This window comes from Synchiropus splendidus, chromosome 5 (assembly GCF_027744825.2).
Source record: "Synchiropus splendidus isolate RoL2022-P1 chromosome 5, RoL_Sspl_1.0, whole genome shotgun sequence".
Classification (NCBI taxonomy): Eukaryota; Metazoa; Chordata; class Actinopteri; order Syngnathiformes; family Callionymidae; genus Synchiropus; species Synchiropus splendidus.
The window spans coordinates 5,477,781-5,503,961 of record NC_071338.1 but is presented as its reverse complement, the minus strand read 5'-3'; the positions used below and the strand labels follow the sequence as shown (position 1 = coordinate 5,503,961).

Sequence of the window (26,181 nt, the reverse complement as noted above, 5' to 3'; positions counted from 1 at the left end):
AGCTTGGATACAAATGTGACATTCTTCTGACCACGGGTCATCATTGTGTCTTAATTAGCATCTTAATTTGTCATTGATAGTTACAAGGCTAATAATGCCTCATTTTAAATATTTGGTGAAGCCACAGAAAAAAAAAAATCAGGAGCAATTTCCTCGCTTTTCAAGACCAAGGCTTGTTTGAGATTCAGTCATGGTCAAGTGGCTTCTGTGGACGGATTCGTGCTTTTGATTAAAGACTCTGTTCATCCACTGTGGGAGATAATGAATGCACAACCTTCAAATATTGTCCTCACCAAGGTAGATAGAGAAGAAAAACAAGTTGTTGATGCCAATAATCTCTTATGGTAAAGAAACTTGGGGCTCATTCAACTTGTAAAATATGACCTATTTGTATTGAAGAGGATCATGTTTTCATTTGCATGCTTCTCTTTAGTGGGGCCACAATGGAGACCTAATGAAAAATAATGCTTCTACAATGACATGCTTTGCAGGATGGTACTTAAAGATTATGGTGTGTTGGATAAAGTCCACTGGCTGCAGAATGACGGAGTGGCCAGATGATTGGAATATGTGGAATTGTCGCCAGCAGTTTGAGATCAGTCATTTAGTCTTTGGTTTGTCGTTAAAGATGGTAGTTCACCCAAGGTTTCCCGGAGGGTTATTTGTTTGATTTGATCTGGACACTGCCGTAGGTCTCCCCCCTTGCTTGACTCGCGTGCAAATTCTTAAATAGAGGGCTATCGTGGGACAGCTGCACCTGACATCCAAGATGGATTACTTTCTGAACCAATTTCAGCTACGTGTATTCTTACTTTGAATGGTACTTCAAGTAGGCAAATAATGTAATTTGTAATTATTTGGGGAATCAATAATTAATTTTAAGATTGGACATGGCAAAGGTTTGGATACTTTTCATCTCAACTGTGAATGTTTAAGCCACAGAAACCAACCAACTCAGAGTATGAAAAAGTTTGCAAAGTGGTTTATGAAAAACTTTGTGGACACAACATCATAGATACAAGTTCAACTTAATCATGAATAGTATGAGGAGATTTGTATTGATGGCAGTAGTGCGGTTCCCACACTAAAACCACTCTGGCGATTATGGGTTTGCAGCGGTGTAATCCATCATGAAGGGTTCTTGTTTTTCTGACCTGTGTTCTCAGCCTGTCGACTCCTGCAAACCAGCAACATAACAGACCCACATGAGTTGGATGTTGTACACTTTAAATCGCCTTAGTTTGCTTTGGGCTTGCTTGTTGTAATTAACCAGCGCACAGTGAAAGCAGATTGCTTCTTTTCATGGCTTGTTACTTAACAACCCATCACTGACACCAAAGTCTAATCACTCGTAGCTCGCCATAAAACTGTCAAGGATTTCTCTCCTCTGTTGCCACTGAGCCCAGTGCAGATTGAAGATGTAAATAAACAGATCTTCTCTTCTTGGACAAATTCTGTCTTTCATTTGAATGTTGTGCACGGCATGTTTTGCTGAGGCCTTTTATGGATTTGTGGACACAGAGATAGGATGTACTTGCACATTAGCCTCTTGTCACTCTTGCCGAAGCCATTTTATCTGGGTTTGATATTGAAAGTTGCGGCACTTGGTCAGATGTAGCTTAAAGAACGATGTCGGAGAAAGGACAAATGGAAATTTTCTCCCCAGTACTCCGCAATCCATCTCATTAATCAATTGTTGGACCGAATTAATAATGAACTAGTTGGATCATTATCAAAGACTAGCATATTATGCAGCTTTTTAATGTATTTCCACGAGTCATGAGAGCCATGAAAATTTTATTTAAGTCTTAATGTTAGTCTTATTGAGAAATTGTTACGTTAAAGTTGCCAGTGGACAGAATTAAAAAGTAAGAAAAACTGGAGGTTATTTTTATTTTAGTTTCACTTCTCCTACTCTTTTCCCTTTACAAAACACATCCCTTAGTTCATGCTGTCAAACGCAAGGAGTTGAAACTGCAAGACGTTGGGATAATTTACACAGTCTCAGTATGAAGAAGAGCCGGTGATGTGCATGATTCAATATCATAATTTATATAGCGAAGTATCTTCTTCCTCGATACACATTTGAGACACTTTGATGGACTATGGTTTTCTGTGTTTTGACAGACCATGGCTTCAAACTGCTACATTTTTTTACTCTTTCAGTACTTAAGTAATGTTGTTCAGAGCTGGAAAAAATAATGTACAGGTCCTGTGGACTTTGAAGAGCTATAAAAGAAAAAGGTGATGAACAATAATGAAGGCTTTGGGGACACAAATGATAATCTCTTGGCACTGTAGCACACTCCTTTAATATTTCAAGTCCTGGTTTGTACAAAAGACACTGGAAAATACAAATAGACAATTACAATCATAAAATAATGAGTGGAGCCTTTGTTAACTCCTGCGTCGGGTTCATGTTTGGGTATAGGTTCAGTGATACCCAGAAGTTTTGGGTAAAATTCATTTTAATAAAAACAATGGACTCAGCAAAGGATAAATGAAGGACATCTAAATATCTCCAGAACATTGAGGATTTACAAATATACAGATTTGTTTTATATCTTGAGCTACATTTTGATATTGATGTGAAAATAGTTTATAGCACACCCAGTGCAACTTAAACTAAGGCTGTCAGGGATAAATCGGGATGGATAGATCATTCACACTGCCAAAGTGGCTATTTTGGGACAGGGCTTGAAATTTTTGTTTTTTTTTTTCTTTTGATCTGGTTTTTCCATTTATAGGAAAACATGATCAATTGGAGTGCTTACTTCCATGGTGAAGGTAAATAAAGTCAAATATGCAACCTTTTTGTAAATCTTTACCGACCTCAACAAGGACAACATTAGTTGTTACAAATTTAAATATGCACAACGTATAAGACAGCTAAAATAACAATGAGTAGTCATTTTTTTTTAATTATAATGACAATGGTGTATGTGTATTAATGGTAATAATGGTGTATTTTTCTTGTCCCCTACAATATTTATAATAAAATTTAAAAAAAAGTTGACACGACAGTGTGAATTACAGCCTTTTCTGGCGCTACATTTAAGTTATGAGTTAGTTTTTTTCTTTTTTTCTTTTTTTTAGAGTATTTTATTTGAGCATTGTATTAAATCATTTATATTAGTGAAATAATACATCAATTAAGTTAGTAATTTTGTGGACATCACTGAACTGTACAATAATCCAGCCCTCCCTGGTAGATACTTTGTTAGGAAGATAAGTTTTTGTCCAAGTCTGCTTCAGAATTGCTGTAACTCATGATTTGTAAGCAGATCATCCCCTACTCTCCTCTACTTGTTTAAGTTCACTCTTGTCTATGTGGACGGGGATCTGCATTCTTGCCTGGAGCGCAAGTTTTGTTCGACTGTGTGCAAATTTGGCCGTTATCCTTGTGTGCGATCGTTTCCTCTCCGGCTTATCTCTCCCGGCCCCTCCAAAGTGTCGTACTTCCATACACTGTGACAGCGATCAGTATATCTTTCAGACGCTCATCTGGCTGAGACTGCCACCGAGCAAAGGCCCTCCCAGGTCCCCTCGCTATCCTCAGGGCTTGTGTGATTGAGTGACTGGAGCGAGAGGGGCTAAAGATAATAAGGGAGAAAATCTAAAGACATGGGGCGATGATATGATAACGCTGCCTTCCCCTTGCTCCTCCCCCCTCCTTCTCTTTTCTCCCCTTCCACTTTCTCGTCACTTTCTCTGTCTGTTCTTTTTTTTTCCTGTCCTACCCCCGGTTTGTGTGCGCTGCCTGTCCCACGCAGTAGTGTAAACCAGAAGTGACATGTGACACCCACCCCCCAGTGATGTGCTGACAAGCGGGTACTAGAATAGGTGACAATGTTTTCTCTCGCTTTTTTTTTCTTTTTTTTTTTTGCCAGACTGGCTTAAGTATGGTAGAATTCATGAAGTATTTATAAAATATATTATGAATCATTGGACCTGTTTTTCTCTGTCTGGATTTTCGGCGTTTGCTTTTTAATAAGATTGTTTCCAAGAAGTGGTTTTCACCACAAAACTCTGTTTGCATGTTTTTAAGTCCAACTTACACCTTTTTCACTCCATCAGACACAGACACAATTAAACTTAGTTTCTCCTTCTCATCCTAAGTGTTTCTAATGAGGCAGCATGCCGACTAGAAAGAGAATGTGTTTGTGCTTGCAGCCACAGACAGTTTTGCCTTTTCTCTTGTGCTTTTGAAGCCTGCAGTGGAATCTGGCTGTGGCCTTGATCAGAGTTACATTGTGAAAGATGAATTAAGGTTGTTGTGTTTTTTCTCAATTATCCCAGAGGTTGGCCGCCATTAGAGCATCAGCCTACTCCTGCCTGGAGATTCAACTGTGTTCTTCTCATCACTGTGGAGCACTTGTTTGTTCTTTGTGTCGATTTGAGTCCTTGTGCATTTATAGTCCAAAATGATCCCTCTCGTGTAACAGAGGTTCTTCTTGAAGTGTTTTATCAACTGATAAAGTATACCCAGTCGCCCACTGAAAGAGTACAAATCGCCCAATTTTCGCAATTACTACATGTGATTCATGTTTTATTTCACGCTGACGAGAGCATGTGTTTTGTTTGTGTTTCTCACTTGTCCTTTGGTACTATTTAGCTTTCTTTAAAACGTGGGGGGTATATGATGCCAAGACAACAAACATAAAATAATAACCCATTAACGGCAAGAAAGAGTACTAGTTCACACTGACTTGTAAGTAAACTTCAGTTAACTTACAGCTGCATCTTTGTGCCTGGCAAAGTAAAACAGGACAACTAGTAATGGGAATATTCAGAATATTTTATACAAGCGAGTTTGTCTAAAGTTTTGATGTTTCAATTGAATTGTTATTTACAATTGACTGTAAGTTGGCTTCAAATATTTGCCTATATACATATATATATATATATATATATATACACCATCCAAATCAATTAATGAAAGAGAAAATATAAATAATGCATTTGAAGATATATAACAATCTTGGTTTTATTTTCTATAGTTCAATATCACTTAACACGTTAACATTGGCTTTGGACTTGGATGATCATCATGTCTTTACATTTTACACATAGATAAGGTGCATCACCATTCTGCTGTGTTGCAGGTGTAAATATTTGTCATGCAAACGTATCTTAGCAAATGTTACAAATTCCTGGACAAATTTATCTGGAAGCTGCAGTTCATGAGGCCACATGTTAGACAGGCTTCAGCTGGCATACTCATCAGCATTTGAATGTGTCCTCGCCAGTGAAATGACAAAGTATACATAAATATATTGAGTTAATACTCCAGCTAAGTCCCTATGTGTGCTGTTGTATTCTCATGCTAATAATGCTGCTATTCACAGCTAACAATGGTCACATTAAAAGTAGCGGACAGCACTGAAGGAGATGGTCTCCACGGCATGTCCGTTGATGGATGTGCACACGAGTAGGATCAGCAGCCGGAACTCTTCTCCTTTTGTGTCTAGTTTTTTTTGTTTTGTTTTTTTTTAATATATAGATATTTTTATTATGTTTTACAATTTTAGATAACACTCCAGGAATAGACATCAAACAGCTATGAATCATAAATGGAGGTCAGGAGCGGGCCTCTTTCCAAGGGGTTAAAAGTGAAGATATTTTTTTCTTTACAGAAGATGGGAAGACTGATAGTAGAAGAGCTCTTGTCTGCACAGGGTTCACTGAACTATATGTAGGTAGCCACAGGCTAATGGGCCGGTTGGTCCCTGACTTTCCAGGTATCCAAAGCTGCGCACCACCTAACACCCCTCTTCATTTCTCATCATCTTCCGACTCGCATCTCTCCCACCCTTCCCACGTTCACTCTGTGAAAATCCCTCCTCCACTTTCCTCTAATCTCACCTTTTTCTCTGGTGCTGACCTGTAGAGGCCCACTTTATTCCCCACTGCACGCCAGAAGCCAGCGTTGTGATCGGAGCCTGGGCCCCTGTGTCGGTTCCTCCTCTTCTACCTCCTTGCCCCGTCGGCCCGCCTCCCCGACGGCTCTGCTCTATTGATTTCCACCTCCAACCGATGCTGTCTGTCTCCGTTTTGCACCACCAGCACCCTGGTCCCTCATCTCTACCTCCCTCCCTTCTCATTCTTTCTTCCTTCCTCTTTTTTTCTTTTTATAACATTACTCCTTCTATCCTTTCTCACACAACCACGGGCCAAAGAATTCTGACTGAGGAGGGCAGAAGGAGGGAAACGGAGATCGAAGGATGTGGGCACGGGAGGGGCAAGTGGGCCTTTGATTTTTCATTAGTAGCACCTCCATATTTTAATATTGGGTTTAATGGGGACCTTATGCCTTGAGAAAAAAAACAAAAAACATTGAGAAATGCTCCCCTGGCCTGCAAAAAGTATATGAAGCATCTTCAATCAAAGCCCTCCTTGAATTTGCTCTTTTGTTTGGAGTTCACTAGCAATCCCCTCCGTGCCTGTATACTTTTGCCTCTCTCTTTGTGGGCACAGTCGTTAGGCATACTGATCTCAGCTGTGTGTAACAGTAGAAATGACTTTGACACGGAACTACAGCGTGAGTATCACAGAGGTGTGAGCATGAAAGGCTTCGATCCGAATACTGTGTTCTTTCCCTTGCAAACAGCCAGATATTACCCCCCAGAGATGAGCTGTGTTTACTCAATGTTTATTATTCAAATCTTTGATACATTTTATGATATGTTACATTTTTACAATTGTATTAAATTAAATGGATAAAGTTGGAGCAGCAGTGCTTGATGGAATTAAACCCACATCTGACCTTTTGGGGGTTTCTGGCATCTTTTTGAAGCTCTTATTCTTTGGCTTCTCTGAAAACAAGTCTTCTTACCTCCTCCTTGTTTCGATACATCTCCAGCTCATATATCACCTCGTCTGGATGTCTGTTCACCTTTATTTGTGTTTCCCATAGTAGACTCCTTCGGGTTTTTCATGGAAGTCGAACACAATGCGGCGCGCGTGGAAGGCTGCAAAGCGCCAACCTGTGAGCTAATGAGAGGCCTCATGCTGATATCTAAAGGCTCCGGCTTCTCTGCCACTGCTGCTCATCTATTAAGGGAGAGAACACACACCAGGCTACCGCTCACATATGTCGCCTGTGTACCATCTCTAAAGGAGGTTTCCCTGCAAAGTCTCGAAGAAGCCGCTGACGATCGTAGAGCGCCGCTCCAGTGCATGTCGCATACACTCACTCGCAACAGACAGAAGTAGAGTCAATGGCACCAAAGACCGCGATAAAACAAAGGCACAATGATTCCCCCCCGGTGACGGTCCCCAATGTTGTCTGCAATTGTCTGATACTATTTCAAATGCATTAAAAAAACACTTACTTAATTGAACAACCTCAACCAATTTGTATATGTTCAAAAAGCAATGGAGTTGTGAGACAACAGTCTCAGTGTGCGTCTTCCTTTGTGCCGGCTCTGATTGTGTTTGCGTGCCTTACACCCCGTGCTGAGTGGAGATGCATTATTTAAGACGCTGTTGTGATACTTGCGCCTGCTTAAAGGTCTCGGCTTCCTTTTGACACCATGCCACTTTGGTCCACCTCTCCCCCCAATGTTGAACTGGTCCTCATCTCTCTCTGGAAACTATCTCAGTAGGTGAGGAAGTGTTTATTAACCTTTCAGTTTATCACATGCACCTGTCATCAGAGGTTACTGGCCGTAAACTGCGGTAAGATCATTGGAGTTTTTCTCTTCACAACATACTTTATAATCGATTTATTTTTACACACAGGTCGAAATTCTCACCGTGTGCTTCTCAGTAAATAATGAGATTCGACTAGGTCACATTAAATCAGGATGCTTGGAGGAATGAAGAGGAAATAATAGCTCAACAACAGTGTTTTGTTGTTGCACTTTTGACATGCACTTCTTACAGTGTTGAAAGTTTTTGCATCAAGATTGTTCTAAGGTTAAACCTCAGATACACATGAAAACCTTGCTTTTGTTTGCCATTTTTTGTTTCCAATGTTGTATCATTTAAACACACTATTACGACCCTGTAGTGTTTGGCTTACATGATTACAGCATTTGCATGAAATCCAGCCTCACACAACCTTCTTTTCAATATATTGCTGATGATACCACTGGAATTATTATTGTTGTTGTAGCTAGCTTATTTGAAAGTTATATTTTTATTTATATTTATTTTAATAATTGGTTTCACTTGCACTTTTGTTCAAGGCTTTTATTGAAATTTCCTGTAGTAGATTTTTGTGTCAATACTTGACTCTGTTATTATTTTGTCAAATGAGGTCCATTTATTGGTTTAATTTTTTTTTTACTCAACTTTTTAACTATATATATATATATACACACACACACACACACACACATTATATATATATATATATATATATATATATGAATGCTGAATGCTGAAATGCAAATTAATCCGAAACGAATGTTCTTCAGTAACAAATGATCATTCTTTTGTCATAGTGAGATAAATATAAATTACTCCTCAGATAATTATTCAATGCTAATTAACATATCTGATATAAATTGTTATTCATGCATATGTAATTACATTTTGATGGGTAAAGATGAATGTTATTTTCCTTTTGCTGTCCAAGTCACCAGAGGTAAAAAGTGTATTTTTTTGACAGCATAGCGGCCCCTCCTTGACGGGATGTGTCATGTTTTAAAGGCAGACCACTTTGCATAAAGTTAAGCATGTCTTGTTTGCTTCCGGGAATAGAAGCAAATGCTCACCTGAGATTAAAAAGTGACAAAAGACAGACCTTTCAAAAGGAGAGAAAAAAAAAGCTCTATTCTGAGCAATACGGTGTCTTCTAAGAGCACTGATTCTTTTTAAGATAACAATGCCTGATTAATTTCTCTCTTCACAAGCTTCAGGATTCAGTCTGCAGATGCAGAAACTTGACAATTTCCGTGCTCTTATTCTTCCCAATTCATTACACTCATTCTAGTTAAATCTTATTTAACTTGTACCAAATCATAACAGAAGTTGTCTCAAGGTGCTGTACAGCAAAAGGCAGAGACCTTTCCATTTTATTGTGTTCAGGAAGTCATTGTTGATACAGTAATGGCAGGAAGGTATGTGGCTGTATTCAAATGTGTTATTCATTAATGGCATCCATGAAAGTAATTTCCATCAGAAAGTTTGAGGCTTTGTTTTTTGTTTTTCTAAGCTCCATGAGCTGGAAGTTTACACTATAAATGATTCTGATCTAGATCTTTTGCAACTGGGCATTCCTGTGTTGACTCATGATATGTTATTCGGAGCTGGATATTTCCAATCTTTTGTTGTACATCATCCCTTTGTGAAGATTGATTATCTACATCCATATTTTTAGAAACAAAACAGTCTTATGTTTTGCATTCAATAAGGTTTACTGCCAAGCTTGATAGTAACAGGTTGTCATTTTGATTTACAGTACAGTTGCCAGAGTAGAAAGAAGTTCACTTTATTATTGTTCCACTGAGTGTGTCTGCCATCTGCAGCCCTTAAAGCAGGTCTGATGTCAGAAACTCAAGTGAAAATAATGTGATCAAACTTTCTGGTCTGTGTTTAATTTCTGTTGGACTTCTCGAGGCTGTGTTTTATCATCATGCCTGACCTCATATGATGATGTAACAACTACTTTTCCCCTCAAGGTACTTGTAATCCAACTCTAACTGTGTTAGGCTGGAAATAGCTGTTTATGTCTCACATCAAAACAGAAACAGGTAATCGTTCTGGGATCTGTTGTTTTCCAGAGGGGAAGTCTCAAAACTGAAATGTGTCTACTGTAAGTAAAGGGGGATGTTGCGGCAAGGCTTTCATTTCAGTGACATTTCCCATTCTTTTTTAGTTCCTTTGTCATCCACACTGCTCTCATTGCATTCATCTGCAACAAACAGCTATTTAGAAAATACCAAAAAACCTCTGCGTGTGATTTGAAGGCGTAGTGAGGCTTCACATTCAAATCAATGCTGCTCTGTGGCGTCCTCCTCTCAATTACCGCTCAAGTCGTCTCGCCCCAAGTTGCTCTGCAGCTCTTTAAGATGAAACTCCACTTAAATGGAATATGTGGGTGTTTTCCTGGTGAAAGATCGTGTTTGTGTGACTTGTGCACAAGTTAACATGTCGCCTTTGGTTTCTCCATTTTCTTTTATTTCTTTTTATTCTTCTTTTTTTCACGTGCCTCACGATTGAAATTGTAGACTCATGATCACATTGAACATCATTGTTGATGTGTGTATTTTGGCTTGTCATTTATTTTGCTTTTGCCCATTCAAATCAATTAGTGAAAGAGAAAAAAAACAGGTTTCATAGATTTTCACATATACATATGTGTGTGTGTATATATATATATATATATATATATATATATATATATATATATATATATATATATATATATATATATACACACACACACACACACACCATTTCAGGTCTCTGCGGTGTGGATTGTTGGGGTGCACTACTGATGGTCTGGGTCAATCAGGCTCTAGTCTTCTCTGTAATTACCCCAGAGAACTATGGCCTCCACTACCATCATAATAGCCAAATAACATCAGCACTACCTTCCACTCAGTGCTCTGGATGACCGCCAGAGACGCTGAAGAATGATTGACTTTTTACTCCTAAGTTCACCCTATCAAGCAACTTGACTCCATTACACTGAAGGTTCTTTTCACCTTTTCCAAGTTTGGTTTTCTATTTTTTTGTTGCATGAATCAAAGTCTGGGTGCTGCTGCTTCTTCCAAATATAGTAGGTTGGAGTAGAAACAATGCCCCCACTGGGTAATTGGTGTTTCTTCCCTCATTCCACCTCTTTGTTATTATTCATATGCAAGTAAACATAGCCAACAGGTTGAACTCATGATGAGGAAAAATGCAATAATTTATTTCCTCTGCTGCTGTTTGTCTTTGATTTTTTTTTTTTGCCACCTTGTGCAGCCCTCCTTGTCAAGACAGCATCCGAAAGAAAAGTGTGCGTGCGCGCCTGCCGCTGATGTTGAAAAGGCACACAGACAGCCTGTTTCTGCACAGGTTGGGCGTCTGTAAACAAGCGGTACAATGGCCGCCCACTCTTCCCCAATCTGAGGTGGCAAACCTTGAAGTGCGTGTGAATGTGTCAGTGCTTCTTTTTTGGACATGGCATTCTCCGTTATTCTTTTCAATCTATGTCTGCGTGTGTGCGTTTGTTTGTGTGAGCGTGTCTGTGTGTGTGAGCAAAAGCCGTCCTCGACTCGGATGGGCCGCCAATGGGTGATGAATTATTCCCTGTCTGAGTCTCAGCATTGGTGTTATCACAGAGGCTCCAACTGCACTGGCCTGACAGCAGTGACAGCCCCCAGAAAAGATTTAGCACTGACAAGTAATACTTCCTTATAACACATCTCCCTGGCCCTTTCCCCCTGTCCTCCTCTTCTGCAGCCGCTTCATGCACACAAGATCTGGTTTTATCTCTCGACTTGTATTTGTTTAAGTGGCCCAAGGGTTGGGGGGAGTCTTTGCCACCACTTCTGTGTCGCTACAGGTAAAGTAGATCACATTGGAAGGTGGCACGGGCAGGAGGCAGTCGCTACATGTGTTGCATGGTACACACTCTCAAACTCTCTGTGACTCAGTTTGTCACAGAGTTCCATTAGGGGGCTCTCGTGTTTTAGAAATGCCTGTTCCATCTTTGCTTCGGCGACAGTACTAAGCCTTATTTCTCCACTTGTTTTCTCTCCTTCCCCTCTTTTTTGTCCTTCTTCCCCACTCTCCTGTCTCTGCAGAAAAGGTCACGCATCGCCTACAGTGATGAGGTGCGCAACGAGCTCCTGGGGGATGATGCCAGCTCCTCGGAGAGCCAGGTGAGGTGCTAATAATAGTGACGACGACCTAGGCTGGTGTGTAAGGCTCCGTGGCCCCTGCGGATGAGGAGGATGGGCCCCTCTTCGAGGCCGCCAAGATCTGAAACTAGGGGTATTGTCACCAAGTCACGCGGAAGGAAAACTGTTTAATGCAAAGCTGGTCTGCCAGCGAGTGAGCTCGGGGCATGGGACCTGAGTCTGACTATAGCCAGATTGTGACCCACACACAAACTATTCGACCCGAATTTCAGTCCAAAATCTCAGCCTCCCTACCCTGAGCGACCCACAGCTGTCCTCCTGCCGGGCTTAGTTTTATAGACAAATAATAGATCCTCCAACAACTGAATCGCATACACACACAGACACACACACACACACACACACACATACTCACCATGTGCCGAGCTGCCGGAGTTAGCTGCTTTGAATGGGTTTAAAAAAAGAAATAAAAATAACGGTTAAAATTATGAAATCATTTATCAAACAATGTAAACTTTATTCAATAATTTATAGGCAGAGCCAAAAGAAAACAAAAGAATGTACACAAAGCCATTTATAAATGTATATCATCTATGAACGTGTATTTTAGCTCTGCAACAAACAAAACTGGTGACAGCATTTTTCCATTCAGGAATTTAATTATGAAATAATTTAATTTGATTAATGAATATTGGTATATTAATTCAAAATCAAAGAAAATTGATATGTCCCGAATTATTTTTATTTTATTATTATACATTTTATGTGATGCATGTTACACATTGATAATACTGCTACTACTACTACTACTACTAATACAAATAATAAGTATGATTATTATTATTATTAGTATAGTTAATATAAAATACCATACTCAGAGGGTAGCTGAAATATAATATTGATTTGACTGATTGAGATAATGCTTCAATAACATGGAATGTTACTGTTGTTATTGACATTGTTGGAATTTCATTTGGCCCATGACTTAATATGTTTTTAATTATCATTATTGGTGGAAAAAGACTGAATTTATATTCAGTAATTACAAGACACAAGTTTAAATCATTTTTTTAAATTGTGCTTTTTTTTTCATTTCATGTTTGACAAATGTAACCTCCCCCAAGTGTTGCATGTTTGATTTGAATGTGTATTTAGTATTTTGTTTTTGTGAAGTAGTACTGTTAGAAAAGATAAACTATTGCAATGCATTAGTAAATTTTCAAAACAGATTTGCCAGTTCTTTCTAAGTGAAGCCGTTTGATTGAAACTATCAAAACGGAATGAGCAGGCAGCCTTTCTCCCACCAACCTTCAGCTCACCTGCACAGCTGCCGCTCAAAACGCAGCCTCGCTTAAGTATGACCACACTTCTTTTGACTAATTATACATTATGTTTAGAATCAGGTGCAAACTCTCAGGGGTTATTGTGTCTCAAGCAACACACACTCCCACTCCCTTTTTCTAAACACGCGCGCACACACACACACACACACACCCCATGCAAATAAATACTTTGTACGCTGTAAAAAGGAAAGAAAGATGAATGCTCAAATGCATATTTGCACACTTAATGAGTGTATATTTAGATGATTCCCAGCCAAGCAAAGTGAGATATAGTTTTCAATATTTTTATTTGAACAGTCTATGATTAGCATTTCAATGATGACCCATGAACCACACATCTTACAAACATATGTATCGCAAGGCGCCATGCGTAATTGATATGCATATTCCCGGCAAATTAACGTGACACAAAAGTGAGTCTGACATTTTCTGCTGAAGTTGGAAGGAGAGAGGCTGTCAGAGATGTCACGTTCTAGAAATTGATGTGTCCTGACGAAATCATGTCAGAGGATATCAAGAACATCTTGAATTATTTTTTTCTTAAGTGACATCGTAAATTATTTGATAAGTGTTGTTCTATATAAGTTGCTGTGTTTATGTTCTTTATTAGACAAAACAAAAACAAAAAAAAACATTAATGGACAGTAATGTATGAAGTAATTACTACCATTACCCCTTTATTTATGAATAATATATCTTGCCATTTGAATGTAACCAAACTGAATTCAATTTTGTTATTTTGCATGATTTCAGAACGTTAAATTACCTTTCAAGTGTTAATTTTGTATGATTGCATTTTTCTGTTTTAAAATAAAAACAAAAAAAACCAGTAAGCTTTTTTAACTGAAAATGTTGATTCTCATCTGTTGATAGGATGATTCTCATCCAACATATTGTAAAAAACTCCAGTCGGCACAAAACCAAAAAAGGTGAAGTCACAACCAATGCTTTAAATTCCAAATGAAGTCCAAATGAAAACAAAACAACATTGAAAAAAAAGAAAACACAAAGAAACCAAATTGCTATTTCCCTAAATTGGTAATTAGGAATGTTCACTGTATTTATTTATTTTTTTTTACAAATTATTGTTGCCTACCTATTATGGTATTCAAAGAAAACTACATATTTAATTACTCTAGTTACCCTGGTTCTTCAAAATGTGCTTTAAGGTGATTTATTATATCTGGGAGGCCTCGTGGAGACATGCGTTTCTATTGTTTGGACAGTTTTAGAACATTTGATTTTTACAGGAAATTCAAAACCTGCAGCCAAATTTAATGTGAATTTCCCCAATATTGTTATTTTGTTCGTCTATTATTTCTATTATTTTTATTTTGTTATAGTTCTTAAAAGTTCATCTTCACTTTAAATGTTACACATCCATTGTCATTGACAGAATTAAAGCACTGTTCTTCTGTAAATGTTGTTATTGTGATGTGACAGTATGGGTTTCTTTGGACATGCATATTTCAAAAACACATTCAAAAGACACAGCTCTATTCAGAGAAATAATGCAATGACAAGTAAAATTGTGCATGATGATGAAATCTCAATAAGCTGTTTGCTTCGTTGGTGCCATGTCTTTTCGTTCTGAAAGTTGTTTCCCATTCTTACTGTGAGTCGAGTGCTCACAACTTCAGTCTGTTTTATCTAATAAGACGTTTCCGATAGTAGAGGGGAGAAGATGGCGGGGGCTGGGGTGAATCAGTCAATTTAATTCCTGATGATCTGAAAGAGGTCAGGATCATTTCATATAGCGCTGCCTGAGTCGATCATTACCAGTCACAAATCTGTTGGTTACACAGCCTGGATTTCTAGCTACGTAAATTGGGAGCGACCATAAGTTTTGAAAATGGCGTGTTGGCCCTGCGATAATGGCCAAAGGACGATTTAATAGACTGGGGCATTTATTCGTTATCAGTACGCTGACAGAGACTGAATTGGCACTATCATTTGTGTGTGGTTTTTTTCTATAATGTGGTACCACTGCACATTTTTTCTTTCCTCTGCATGCAACGCAAATTCTGCCGCACACGCACACGCACACGCACAAACACGCACACATCCACCACACACAAAGAACCAATGCACACAATTTCCGCACACGAACACTGTGTGGAATAGTTTCGATTTCAGTGACAGCAGAAGGCTTGGCCACAAGAGATTGTGCTGGTTTGAGCCGGCATGGACTAGATTTTCTTGGGTACAAAGGAAACAGATTACCACTTGTATCGAATTCCGTATTGGATAAAAAAAAAAAATCTTTTGTTTGAAAAGAAAAAAAAAATGGATATAGCTGATTATCATAACAGAAAAATTGCAGTAGTGCAGTTTTGAATAATGGGACAGGCAGAATTCAAAGATTCACTACCGTGTGGAAAAATCTCAGCATTACCCGCTGCATTGTCAAATGGAAGCCAAGGAAAAATCGCAAGAATAAAGTGAACCGCACCAGTGTGTGTGGTGTTGTCACAGCCTCAATGAGATCTTGTAATCAGTCAGGCAGCACAAATGAGCTGGAATCACTTTTGTTTGCAAGCTATTGACTAATGGCAGAGCCGGGGCATGGGATCACGGGATCTGCTGCGTTTGTTCAGGCTGCCAAAAACCACCTGCACGGTGAAGTTTTAGCCTTTGACCTCCTCAATAATGTAGATGTAGCAGGTAGTTGTGTGGAGTTAAAAAAATTGAAATTCAAACGTAAAGAAACAAAGTGAGAGTCAATATATGTCTCCATTCTGTTCTGATTATATTCACTGCTCCAGTGTTTCAACATTCCGTTTTGTTTATTCCCATTTCAATTGTATAGCCGTATTCTCACTTTTATTATATTCTAATTAGCCTATTTATACTCTCTGTAATATTTTTTAAGTCACAATATAGTTTGTATTTTAGCTAAGCAGACTATGCAATTAAGATAAAAAAACAGCATTCACATCGTCATTTTCAGATATTAAAGGGCGTTGAATTGTTGTATGAATGTTCAAAGATGAGCTGTCATATTAGCACTCTTGATATTTAATTTGTTTAATGTCATAATCATGAATGACTTTTGATGTCCTCAATGGTTTATGCTGTCTCTGCACAATGAATACGTCCCTCTTCTTCCAAAGGAGATAATACTGCGAGACTCCTTGACTGTACTGGACGGTGCTGCGGTCACCCTTGGTTCTGGGTGACGGCTTATTGTTTGTTCCAAATCACATCTCTTCTATACTGAACCCGCAGTCTCCTGGCTTCCAAAAATGAAACATCCAAAGAAATGGTTGAGGTTCATTTTCTATCTGGCCAAATGATTGATATTCTTCCCTCTGTTCTTTATTAAACTGCTATTTCCCTCTCTCCATCTTTGTCACCTCTCCCTTCTGCTTTCATGATGCAGTTGATAAAGTTACGCGAAGAGGTAAGTGCTTCTTTTCTGCTGGGCTTCAATTTGCTTTGGCTCTAAAATTTCCAATTGCCCTCGTCCCTGTTGTACAAAATGTGAGTATGCTCATTTGCTGTATTTTTCTTCATTGTCTGATTGAACTACTTAATGGCCAAACCAAAGATAAGAATTTCATCGCAGCCTAGTGCTTCCATTTTTTCATCACAGATAAGATATTATGACTGATATAGTTTTTGAAGATAATTACTGATGTAAGAGAAGCTTTCACGATGGGCGTTAACATAGCATTTGATTCTTCCTACTTCTCACTTTGATGTAGGCCCACAGCTTTAAAATCAACATGATTATATCATTTCCTCCATTCTGAAATATTGTTGTCTCTAATATTCATCAGCTTTGTGTACCAAACAGCATGGCTATCAATCCATTTTATAACCTGATGTTATCTCAATGTCTTGATTTTATGAACTTTCAGATTATCCCCATGGTTATTGAAGCTAAAGAGTGTATCCTCAGACTACACTACCGAGAAAAACTGGAAAGCTCCAAGGAAATATGTTGCTATATACCCATCATGTCCAATAAATGCACAGCACCTTTATGAAATATCTACTTTACTGACAACATCACCTTAAGCTAATATTGTTTTTTGTCTTTTACAACACGTCGTGATCATCGTCCATGTCACTGGTCAGAATAGAATGGCCCCTCTGCATAGCGAGCTTGTTATTTGCATACTGGTGTGAAGTAATCATTTTGGAAAGGAAATGTGACCTGTACAACTGTGATCCAATACATATTAAGGGCCCTATGCTCCAAAAGATTTTTTTCTTTTCTAAGTTATGGATTTAAAGCCGTTGCTCATTGTTTTGAAGCCATCCCTGATTCAGTCACTCCACAACACCCACTAAGAGTCACTGCCAAATGACTGAACTTAATGACTTAGTGAAAATGGAGACTAACCACACAACTCTTTTTTCATGAAAGATCAAATTGCCTGTCAAATTAGCTGATTTTAGCTCATTTAAAATAAGTTGTTTGATAATGAACCTGTGCCATGTTCATTCTTTCAGGAGGAACTTTACATTATATTGTGCTTATACATTCTGGTCCATAAGTAAATACGCTGATTGCTTTTGATCTTTATTCCTCACTCTGCAAGAGCAACTGGATGTTGTACCATCCACATCGCAAGATAAACTTGGTGAGACCCTACCAAGAGCTTGCGCTTGACGCATCCAGACAGGAAGGTCTCTGTGCACACGAGCAAATGTGGAAAGCAGTGATGAATAGGTTTCGGACTGTCCCTCGCTTCCTGAAAGGGGTGTGTGTCTAAAATTTATCTCAGCATGTGGAGTGGCTTAATGGAATCCAGCATTCACTCACTACAATTTATATCTACGTCACAAGTGATTCCATGTGCTTTACCTTATGAGGCTGAGAACAGCTCACGCAAGCCCTTGACCTTGCAAAATCACATGCAACATCTTCAGATTTTGATGACAGAGGGAATGCTGTCCATCACGGAGTATGAAACCTTGCAAAGGAGGCTGATGACCCACCAGGTCCACATACTGTATGCTTGGTCACGTAGCCAGAGTCATGAACAGCCTAAGTTTTGGCTTTGTGTGCTGGTGGACCGTGGCACACAGATGCTGTTTGGTCCACAAACACAGTGGCAGAGGGCTGCTCTCACATTTGGGCCAGGGGCGACCAGTGGAAAACCAACGTGTGTTACAGACAGTCAACTACGTGGTGGGACTTCTTTGCCAAATGTGGTGTGTCACTTGTGACCTTAGGTAAAGCAAAAATCACTGACTGGTCAACATATCTGGACAAACCGTGTCAGTGTCTTAAAATACAAGAATGCATTACTGTATTACTGCACAGTATTGTAGTTTAATGACATCACCATTTGGATAATGGGGTTAGCCCCATGGAGTATATTGCATGGGTAATTGACTCAGTGGTACGCTGGGCCTGTTTGTGAAACCAAAAACCAGTTCTCATTACTTCCAGGATAACTCACTCTGGCTTTTTCTTAAACCTGCTTCCTGAAATGGGCCCCTGCTCTTATTCCACCATAAATACATTTTTAAAAAAGCAATTGCAGTTTTGGATATTTTACTCTGGTGGCTGAAGTGTGCAAAGTTCTACTTCTGTTTTGTCATATGTGGTAAGCAGTGGTTCGTACACATTATGAACCCACATTTTGTAATGACCAGAGAACTGCTGCTAGTTAAAGTGCTTGTGCAGTTTCTGGATTGTCAGTTATCTATAATTTAGAGCATCAACCTGGCCGTTGGTGTTTGGTTATGATGCCTTTTACTTCTTTTATTAAGCCTTATTCTGTTGTTTCCCATTTTTTCTCTCCAAGCCCTTTGTGCATGTCCTCTTAGCCTCAGGGTTGGAAGACATCTTGAGTTACTTCAGCTGTCTCGCTGCTTTTGGAAGGCTCGATCTACATAACAGGTTTTGATTCTGTGCCCACTGTACCATTGCACTTCTGCATTGCAGTCTTTTCCCTTCTTTGTTTCTACATTTGATTCAAAGGCTTGTGAAGCTTATACACACTTAGGCCTCGCTTTAAAAAAAGCAACTATACTTTTTTTCCCCTTCCGCTGCAAAACATGTTTAAATATTTAGCACCCGTATTCACAGCTGTTTGACACTTGTAATTCCTCGTCTTACAAGTCCCAAACAAACGGCACAGAAGATCACACAGTCAGTCTGAATCACAGCTGTCATCATTATTCACTTTGACTCTCCCCCACCCTTATTGAAATAATAAGGAAATCATCTGAACTTTGGAAAATGGTGATAGTAACCGTCTGTGTTTGATATTGAAAAAAGGCAGGAGAGCAAAAGAGAGGGGAGAGATTTCTTTTGAGCTACAGCTGCATTGTTCTGGGGCTCCCTGTTAATAACTTACAGCTGAGGAGTGTTGCTTGACGCGAAAAAAGCACAACAAAAAAACACAATTTTCATGGTTCATAAGAAGATCTCTACTTTTCAAAATGTAGGTGTCAGATGAAACGCTGTACAAAGCTTATGACAGGATTGGTGGCGGAGGGGAGGTGCTCACTCAGTTTCACGATATTTAGCATATATTATGTAAACTCCTCTGCGAGAAGCTGCTATCTAATCATCATATTCCGTTCCTTGTTAAATGACAGATTTAAAAGTATCCCAGTATTCTTTTTGAGCTTGACAGTGTGCTCAGAGGTGTGTGTTTTTAGATGTTGTCAATGGCTACATCACAGTGTGGTCCATTATGGTGGACGATGTCGCACAGCAGGTGTCTGCTGCCACTTTGAATTCCTTGTGACAAACACACCGACAAGGATTTTACCTGCTAACTACTGCATTAAACATCAAGTGTACACAGTTTACTGACATCTTTAGTGGTGTTATGTCTTGACGTTATTGTACAGATTTCTGTGTATGGAATGTATAGGGTGGTGACCTTTCTTGGCTAGATTTCGGGCTGTCTTGCACCGACCCTGATTTAAAATGCAACACATGGCCCGTTGTGATAGTAGTAGCTGTTAACAGCAATATGTAAATCACATATTGCTGACACACCCTAAGATGTGGACAGTGGATGCAGACACATGAGCACAGTCAGTCACTGTCAAGTTTATATGGACAGTGGACTTTATTTTTCATTTAATATTTTAGAAATATGGTGGCAGCAATCAATGAAATATAATAATTGCAATTTTGATGTTGGATATTTGTGTTGTGATCATTACAATTCCTGTCTTGGTATTGTCTGCTGAGGGAGAACACATGTAAGTCATGTGATTTTTTTAAATTTTATTTTATAACAATTATGCATATGAACAACTCTTCCAGCTTCCAGCAGCAAACCCTCTTATTTTTTTCTGTCCAGCATGAGCGGTTGCATAACATTATAACTTAGCTTGGTTAATGGTGGCATGAACGTAATCCTTGATTTCAAATATATTGAAAATGCTCACACGCTGTAAAAACGACAGTTGAGACAAATAAAATCAAGGCAACGTATTGTACCAGATTGGTTCATGTTTTGTTATGATAACCTAAAATGATTAGTTCATCATAATTATAGTTTCTAACTGCTAGCTTAATCTTTTATGTTTGCACAACCTCATATTTAGGATGTACTTTCTAAAAGCTTGCCTTACACTGGCTGCGACCCAGAAACCTTGCACACAATGGTCACGTGAACTTACCACTTTCTTACCATGCTATCAGACTTGAAGTGAATCCAGATTTCATTCCAGAACATCATAAAAACTCCTCTGTTCTTTGTCTCTGAAAAATATGTTGAACATTTTATTTATACAAGTTCTACAATTTTTTACTTATTTTAATGTCTGATAAACAGAGATGCTTATGATCACTTGACCCCATTCACTACACTAGGAATATAGGTTGCCTTAAATAACTTCACAAAACTCCACAAACTCCACAAAACTGGTCACAGTATTTTTGTTGAATTAGTAAAAGGAACCTAATGAAACCGTCAATTTCAAGTTTTCATTTTTACAGTGTCCGAATGCCATTGTCTTCCACAAACATTTGAGGAATCAGTTGCATTGCAGATTTAGCTAATTTATAACAGAAATGGTCTGTAGCCTCTGTCACTCATCCTTCTTCCATTGTTTTCGACAGTGCAGTACCATATTCCTGTCTGAAATATTTCATGATTAAGCCCATCACACTGGGGCATTATTAGTTTCTTAGTAGCTGAACTCTCACCCTTCCCTTCGGGTCCTGTCACCATCTAACTGGGGGCGCATTATTCTAATGATCACAGACGCATACTCTGCCACCAATATGCCCCCACCTTGCACCACCCACGTTCCCGATTTCCTCCCCCAACCCCAAAAGAAGACAGAACGGAGGAGAGAGAAAGGCTGAAAATTGAGGAAGATAAAGCTTTGAAGTGGCTTTTTTAGCACGCTGAGTCTGCCGGCCGTCTCCCTGAGACGTGTCACCTTTGCCAAGAGGGAATAGCAAAATCACGTTTCGAATGGTAATGATAACATACTAATCACTCGAGCGCTTTGAAGAACCCCAGGAGTGTGCTACTCTGTCAGTATCCCTGGCTGCCTAACGCTTCCAGGCACGTAGAGGCAATGTAGCCATAGTCTGGGTGTTTTAACTTAACCATTGTATGTCAATGCACCTTCTCTAACCCAGTCATACAAGAAGTTGCTAGTTTGCCAGTTCTGCCTGTGTTTATTGAGATTCCCCATCTCTTCATTGCCAGCCAAAGTAACCCATCTTCCACACCCTTTTAGAAAAAAAAAAAAAAAACACGGCACAGTTTAATGATGTCCTGCCTCTATGTTAGCTGTCCAAGCTACGAAAAAGCACCCTTCTTTAACGCGTGTACTGTAAATATTTTCAAAAGTATTTCTGTAATTTTAAATGACATCTGTCAGTAGACAGAAGAAAAAGGAAGCGTGGGAAATAAAGCAGTTCAGAGGGAGTGTTCTCCTTCTTGCTTTTCCCATCGCTCTCATTGTCAAACTTTGAAATGTGTGTCAACATGTTTTTTTCTGCTCCCTGCTTTTCATTTCCTCAGAGTGATTAGCTGCTACATATTTTGACAGCCAAGCCAAAACTCAGGATTTCACTTTTCCCCCTGTCCCCTTCATTCTTTTGCGTTGGGCGCCAACCCTCATCGGAGGGGTGTCTGTCATTTACCAAGTTGTTTTTTAAGTGTCAAAAATATAGCATCCAATGAGATTTATAGCAAAGCAAGTAGGAAAGCCCATCAAAAGCAACTGAAAAGCAACTCACTCAAGCAAACATGCAAGCCTTGCATGTTTATGATCTTATCTTTTGAAGGCGCTTTTAACAAATACCACTTCCTCCTTGGACTGGAAACAGCAGTGCACAATAAGAGGTCAAGTTGACTTGGTATTTCCAGTGATAAACAACGCACAAGTTGTTCTTTTTGGGATTCTTTCTTGCCTCCACGAACGTACAATATAACGCACCTTTAGAAGCACTATCAGCTCCTCTGTTGAGGCACATGATCACATAGTAGTGAGGCAATGAGACTGAGAGGAAACAGGGGTGAAGGCAGGAACCTCTGCCAAAACAGGTTTCTGCTTTCGAGTTGCCTTAAGATGGATTTGAACCCACACTTTTCTCACTGTGAGGTGGCACTTCTCCACCATACACCTACCCATAAAGGTTGACTTTGAAGCGGAATGAATTATGAAGGATGGATTAAAGTCTGTGAGTGAAAGTGAGAAGGTGCCTAATTGTCAGGTGAACGTGTGGAAACGATGAGTGTGTTCACGGTAATTTTGGTGCACATTGTGAGCCATGCTATGGCTGAAGTTGTTGCTTACCACCACTGATGTGAGTGTGGTGTGGTACAGTGTCATGTGATTTAGGTTTCATGAAAAGCACAATATAAATGTAAGCCATTGATTATATTATGGGGCATTTAAATTAACTTTAAGTGCAGAGGCATTTATTTATACATTTTTATTCATTTAAGATTTGATCTGTTGATAGTGTGTGTTTACTTGCATCTTTCTATTTCTGCAATCTTACCTTTTTGTATTGGAATGTTGTGACTTCCGGAATTTGTCAGACAAGGTCTTCAATAACTGCTCAACCAAATTAATGATTGAATTTGACTCAAGCTGCAACAGTTCTGAGTAGACATATCTGTGGTTTGGATCAATTAAGTCTCAGGAGTATTACATTTTCTGGCACTGCTTTTGAGAAGATTTTTTTCCCCAAAAAAATCTAGCTCCCAGTTTGACGCCATCAGCACAGATTGTTAATTTTTAAAGCAAAACACAAGTTGAGTTAAAACAATCACACAATTGGCTCCACCTCCCTCTCCAAACTTCTTTTTTAAACTATGTGACGATAAACCTCAAAGTGTCTCTTGCATTTGTGTCCAAGATGAGGCGGGAGCCCCTATTACATAGTCTGCCTCAACACGAACACGCTTGATATTCTGTCAGCATATAACACATTGTCATCTCTGAAGGTTATTGCCAACCTGGCTGTATTATGTTGTCGCTGCTGTCTGTTAAGGTGTGACAGCGTAGATGTGCAGCTTTGAAAGCAGTCCCAGCCATCTCAATCAATTTCATTTTTTTCTGTTTGTTTCTCCTGCTTTATTTTCTCCTCTCCATTTGTTGCAGAGAGCGCATCTGTTGGACAACACAGAGAAGCTGGAAAGGTCATCACGCAGACTGGAAGCCGGCTACCAGATAGCAGTGGAGACCGGTATGTCTTCTGTTTTTGGATTGGGTGTGGAGGGAGCAGGGCAGTGGTGATGGTGACTGGGGAGCGGGTTAAGATAGTAGTGAGGATGAGTGAGCAATGGGAAATTGTCTTGCTCATATGTGAGGTGGGTGAAAATGTGTGTTTGTATACTTGGAGAGTGAGGTGGGGGTTGAAAAAAAACTCCTTGACGCCTGATGACATTTTCTGGAACACATCAAAGGTGAGCCAGGGAAGCAGAGAGAGGGGCTCAAACGACTCCAAGGTTTGCACAGCTCTCCCAGAAAATTCATGTGTGTTACTGTGTGAGTCATTGTATGCTGTGTGAGTTACACATATTCGCTTTTTTTCTCTTTTTTAATGCACAGACAGGGGTCTATGAAAATAAACAACACTCTCCCGAACGTTTCTAAATTCTGGAGGATGAAACAGAAACCAAAACCACTTTTCATACTCAAAATAAACCCTTTCATTAGAAAAGCTGTTTAATACAAAAACCAAAAACAAAATCCATTATAAGTAATAATTTGGGCCTTAAATAGCAGTTGGCGTGTTTCTCATTCCGCCCTCTGTCTTGACAGTCACCACATTATTGAAGCACAGTGTATTCCTCAGAGATGTATCAAAGCTCATTCTTGAAGAATCAACCCTCTCTCCATGGCTCCCGTTGTAGTTTTGAAAAAGTTTGTCAATTTACACTATAATCGAGGGGTTGGCTGGTGCTGGCGACAATGACAGATTTAATAATTCAAGTCAAGGAAGGTTCTTACGCGTGTTTGATGTTCTGTGTAACGGTAACACATTCAAGAGAACAATCTGCTTGTGAATGTGGGTTCACAACTCACAGATGTTATCTTTCCTTCGCTGCTGTGGCAAATTCACCAAAGGCCACCATATTCAGTCGCTTTTTTTTTTTCCACCGAGTGTTATTATTTCTCATCGCATGACTTGTTTGGCTCACCAGAAGTGGGCCAAGGCTCAGTGCACTTCAGCACCTCCTGTGCCTGCCCCCTTCTCTTGCCAAATCTGCCTCTAGCCCCCTGACCCTCCATCAGCAGGCACCAACTTTTCACCGTATGTATGTGAGTGGCTGGAGACAATGGCTGTTTATCCTGTCTCGGTCCCACCCACCTGGTCTATTCCATACTGTGAGTTGTGTTTGTGTTTGTGGTGTGGAAGGGAAGGTTTGACTCACATCCTTAATCCATGACCCCATCCTTTGCTCTGCTGTCGATACCAGCCCTCCGCTCAGATGCACACTCTGAAATAGGAGAGTCCAGCGGGTATATAAATACGATGCATCGACACAAAGAAGGAAATAAACATCGAATTAATATAGTATGCTCATATCTTTACATCCTGTAAGGTGAGGTGATAGTGGGCCATGAACACAATGAAACAGATGTCTTTTTTTGTCCAATATGACATGCGCTGGTCATTGATTGAGGCATTAACAACAGTATTACCAGTATTTATATTATATGAACTTTTTAGATCATTCAGCACTAAAGCCATAATGTATGTATACCTTTTAATTCCGACAGTTGTTGCTTTGATCAAGTTTCTTTTTGTTTTGCATCATCAAATGCAAATTACACATGCAAATAAATTACACATCTCATCTTCTTGCATCTGTCCCTTTCTATGGAAGTGTAACATTCAGCTATTTAAACCAAGATTGTTAGTGTTAAGGGCTTCTGCAAATGCTCAAGTCATGTTGTCTTTGCTACATTCGTCAGCAGTCTGTATTTTAACGTCATTAGTTTTGCATGAATTTCAAAGTTGTATCCCAGTCCACCCAAACACAGTGGCCTTTGAGAACTGTAATTGACCACAGTGAGGAGTGGAACTAAAAGGTATTTTCATTTCAAAGAGACATATCTCAAACAAAGTAACAGTGTTGCGTTTTTTCTTCAGCGTATAGAGTATATCTCTTAATGACCAGAAATAGAAAAAAGCCACCCCGCTTCTAGGTCACAGAGTGGAGACAAAAAAGAAAAAAAACATGGCGCTTCATGCAGTGAATTTTTATTTTTACCATTCACATTGTTTCTGGTATACTTACTTAAAACAGCTGCTCGTCCAAAGCAGTGAAAGCCCTGAGAGGGATCCAGTGCAGTGGTTTTCACTCACACACACACACACACACACACACACACACACACACACACACGCACACACACACACACACACACACACACACACACTGCACTGTTTGTCTCATAAATAAAGTATAGAAGTTCATTAGCGAGGAGCCGCCACTTAAAACCGTGGTAGCCCAGTTTAGACAGCCTTAAACAAAGTGGGAGGAGATGCAGTTAGCCAATTTAAAGACATTTGAGTCAGGGGATTGTGGAATGCCCAAATGTGGAAACTTGACTGATGTAAAATCAAAGAC

At 39.4% G+C, this 26,181-nt stretch overlaps 1 protein-coding gene across 5 annotated transcripts in view; it reads left to right on the top strand.

The window, feature by feature from the left end:
* The window catches only part of vti1a (vesicle transport through interaction with t-SNAREs 1A), a 127,249-nt gene that overhangs the window by 9,602 nt on the left and 91,466 nt on the right, over positions 1 to 26,181 (top strand). For 2 of the 5 annotated variants that reach the window (XM_053866695.1, XM_053866693.1), the window contains exons 4-6: positions 11,745 to 11,822; positions 16,527 to 16,547; positions 23,702 to 23,786. In XM_053866695.1, coding sequence (XP_053722670.1) covers positions 11,745 to 11,822; positions 16,527 to 16,547; positions 23,702 to 23,786 — 184 coding nt within the window. The remainder of the gene's footprint in view (positions 1 to 11,744; positions 11,823 to 16,526; positions 16,548 to 23,701; positions 23,787 to 26,181) is intronic. The other 3 variants (XM_053866697.1, XM_053866694.1, XM_053866696.1) reach the window with 2 other exon arrangements.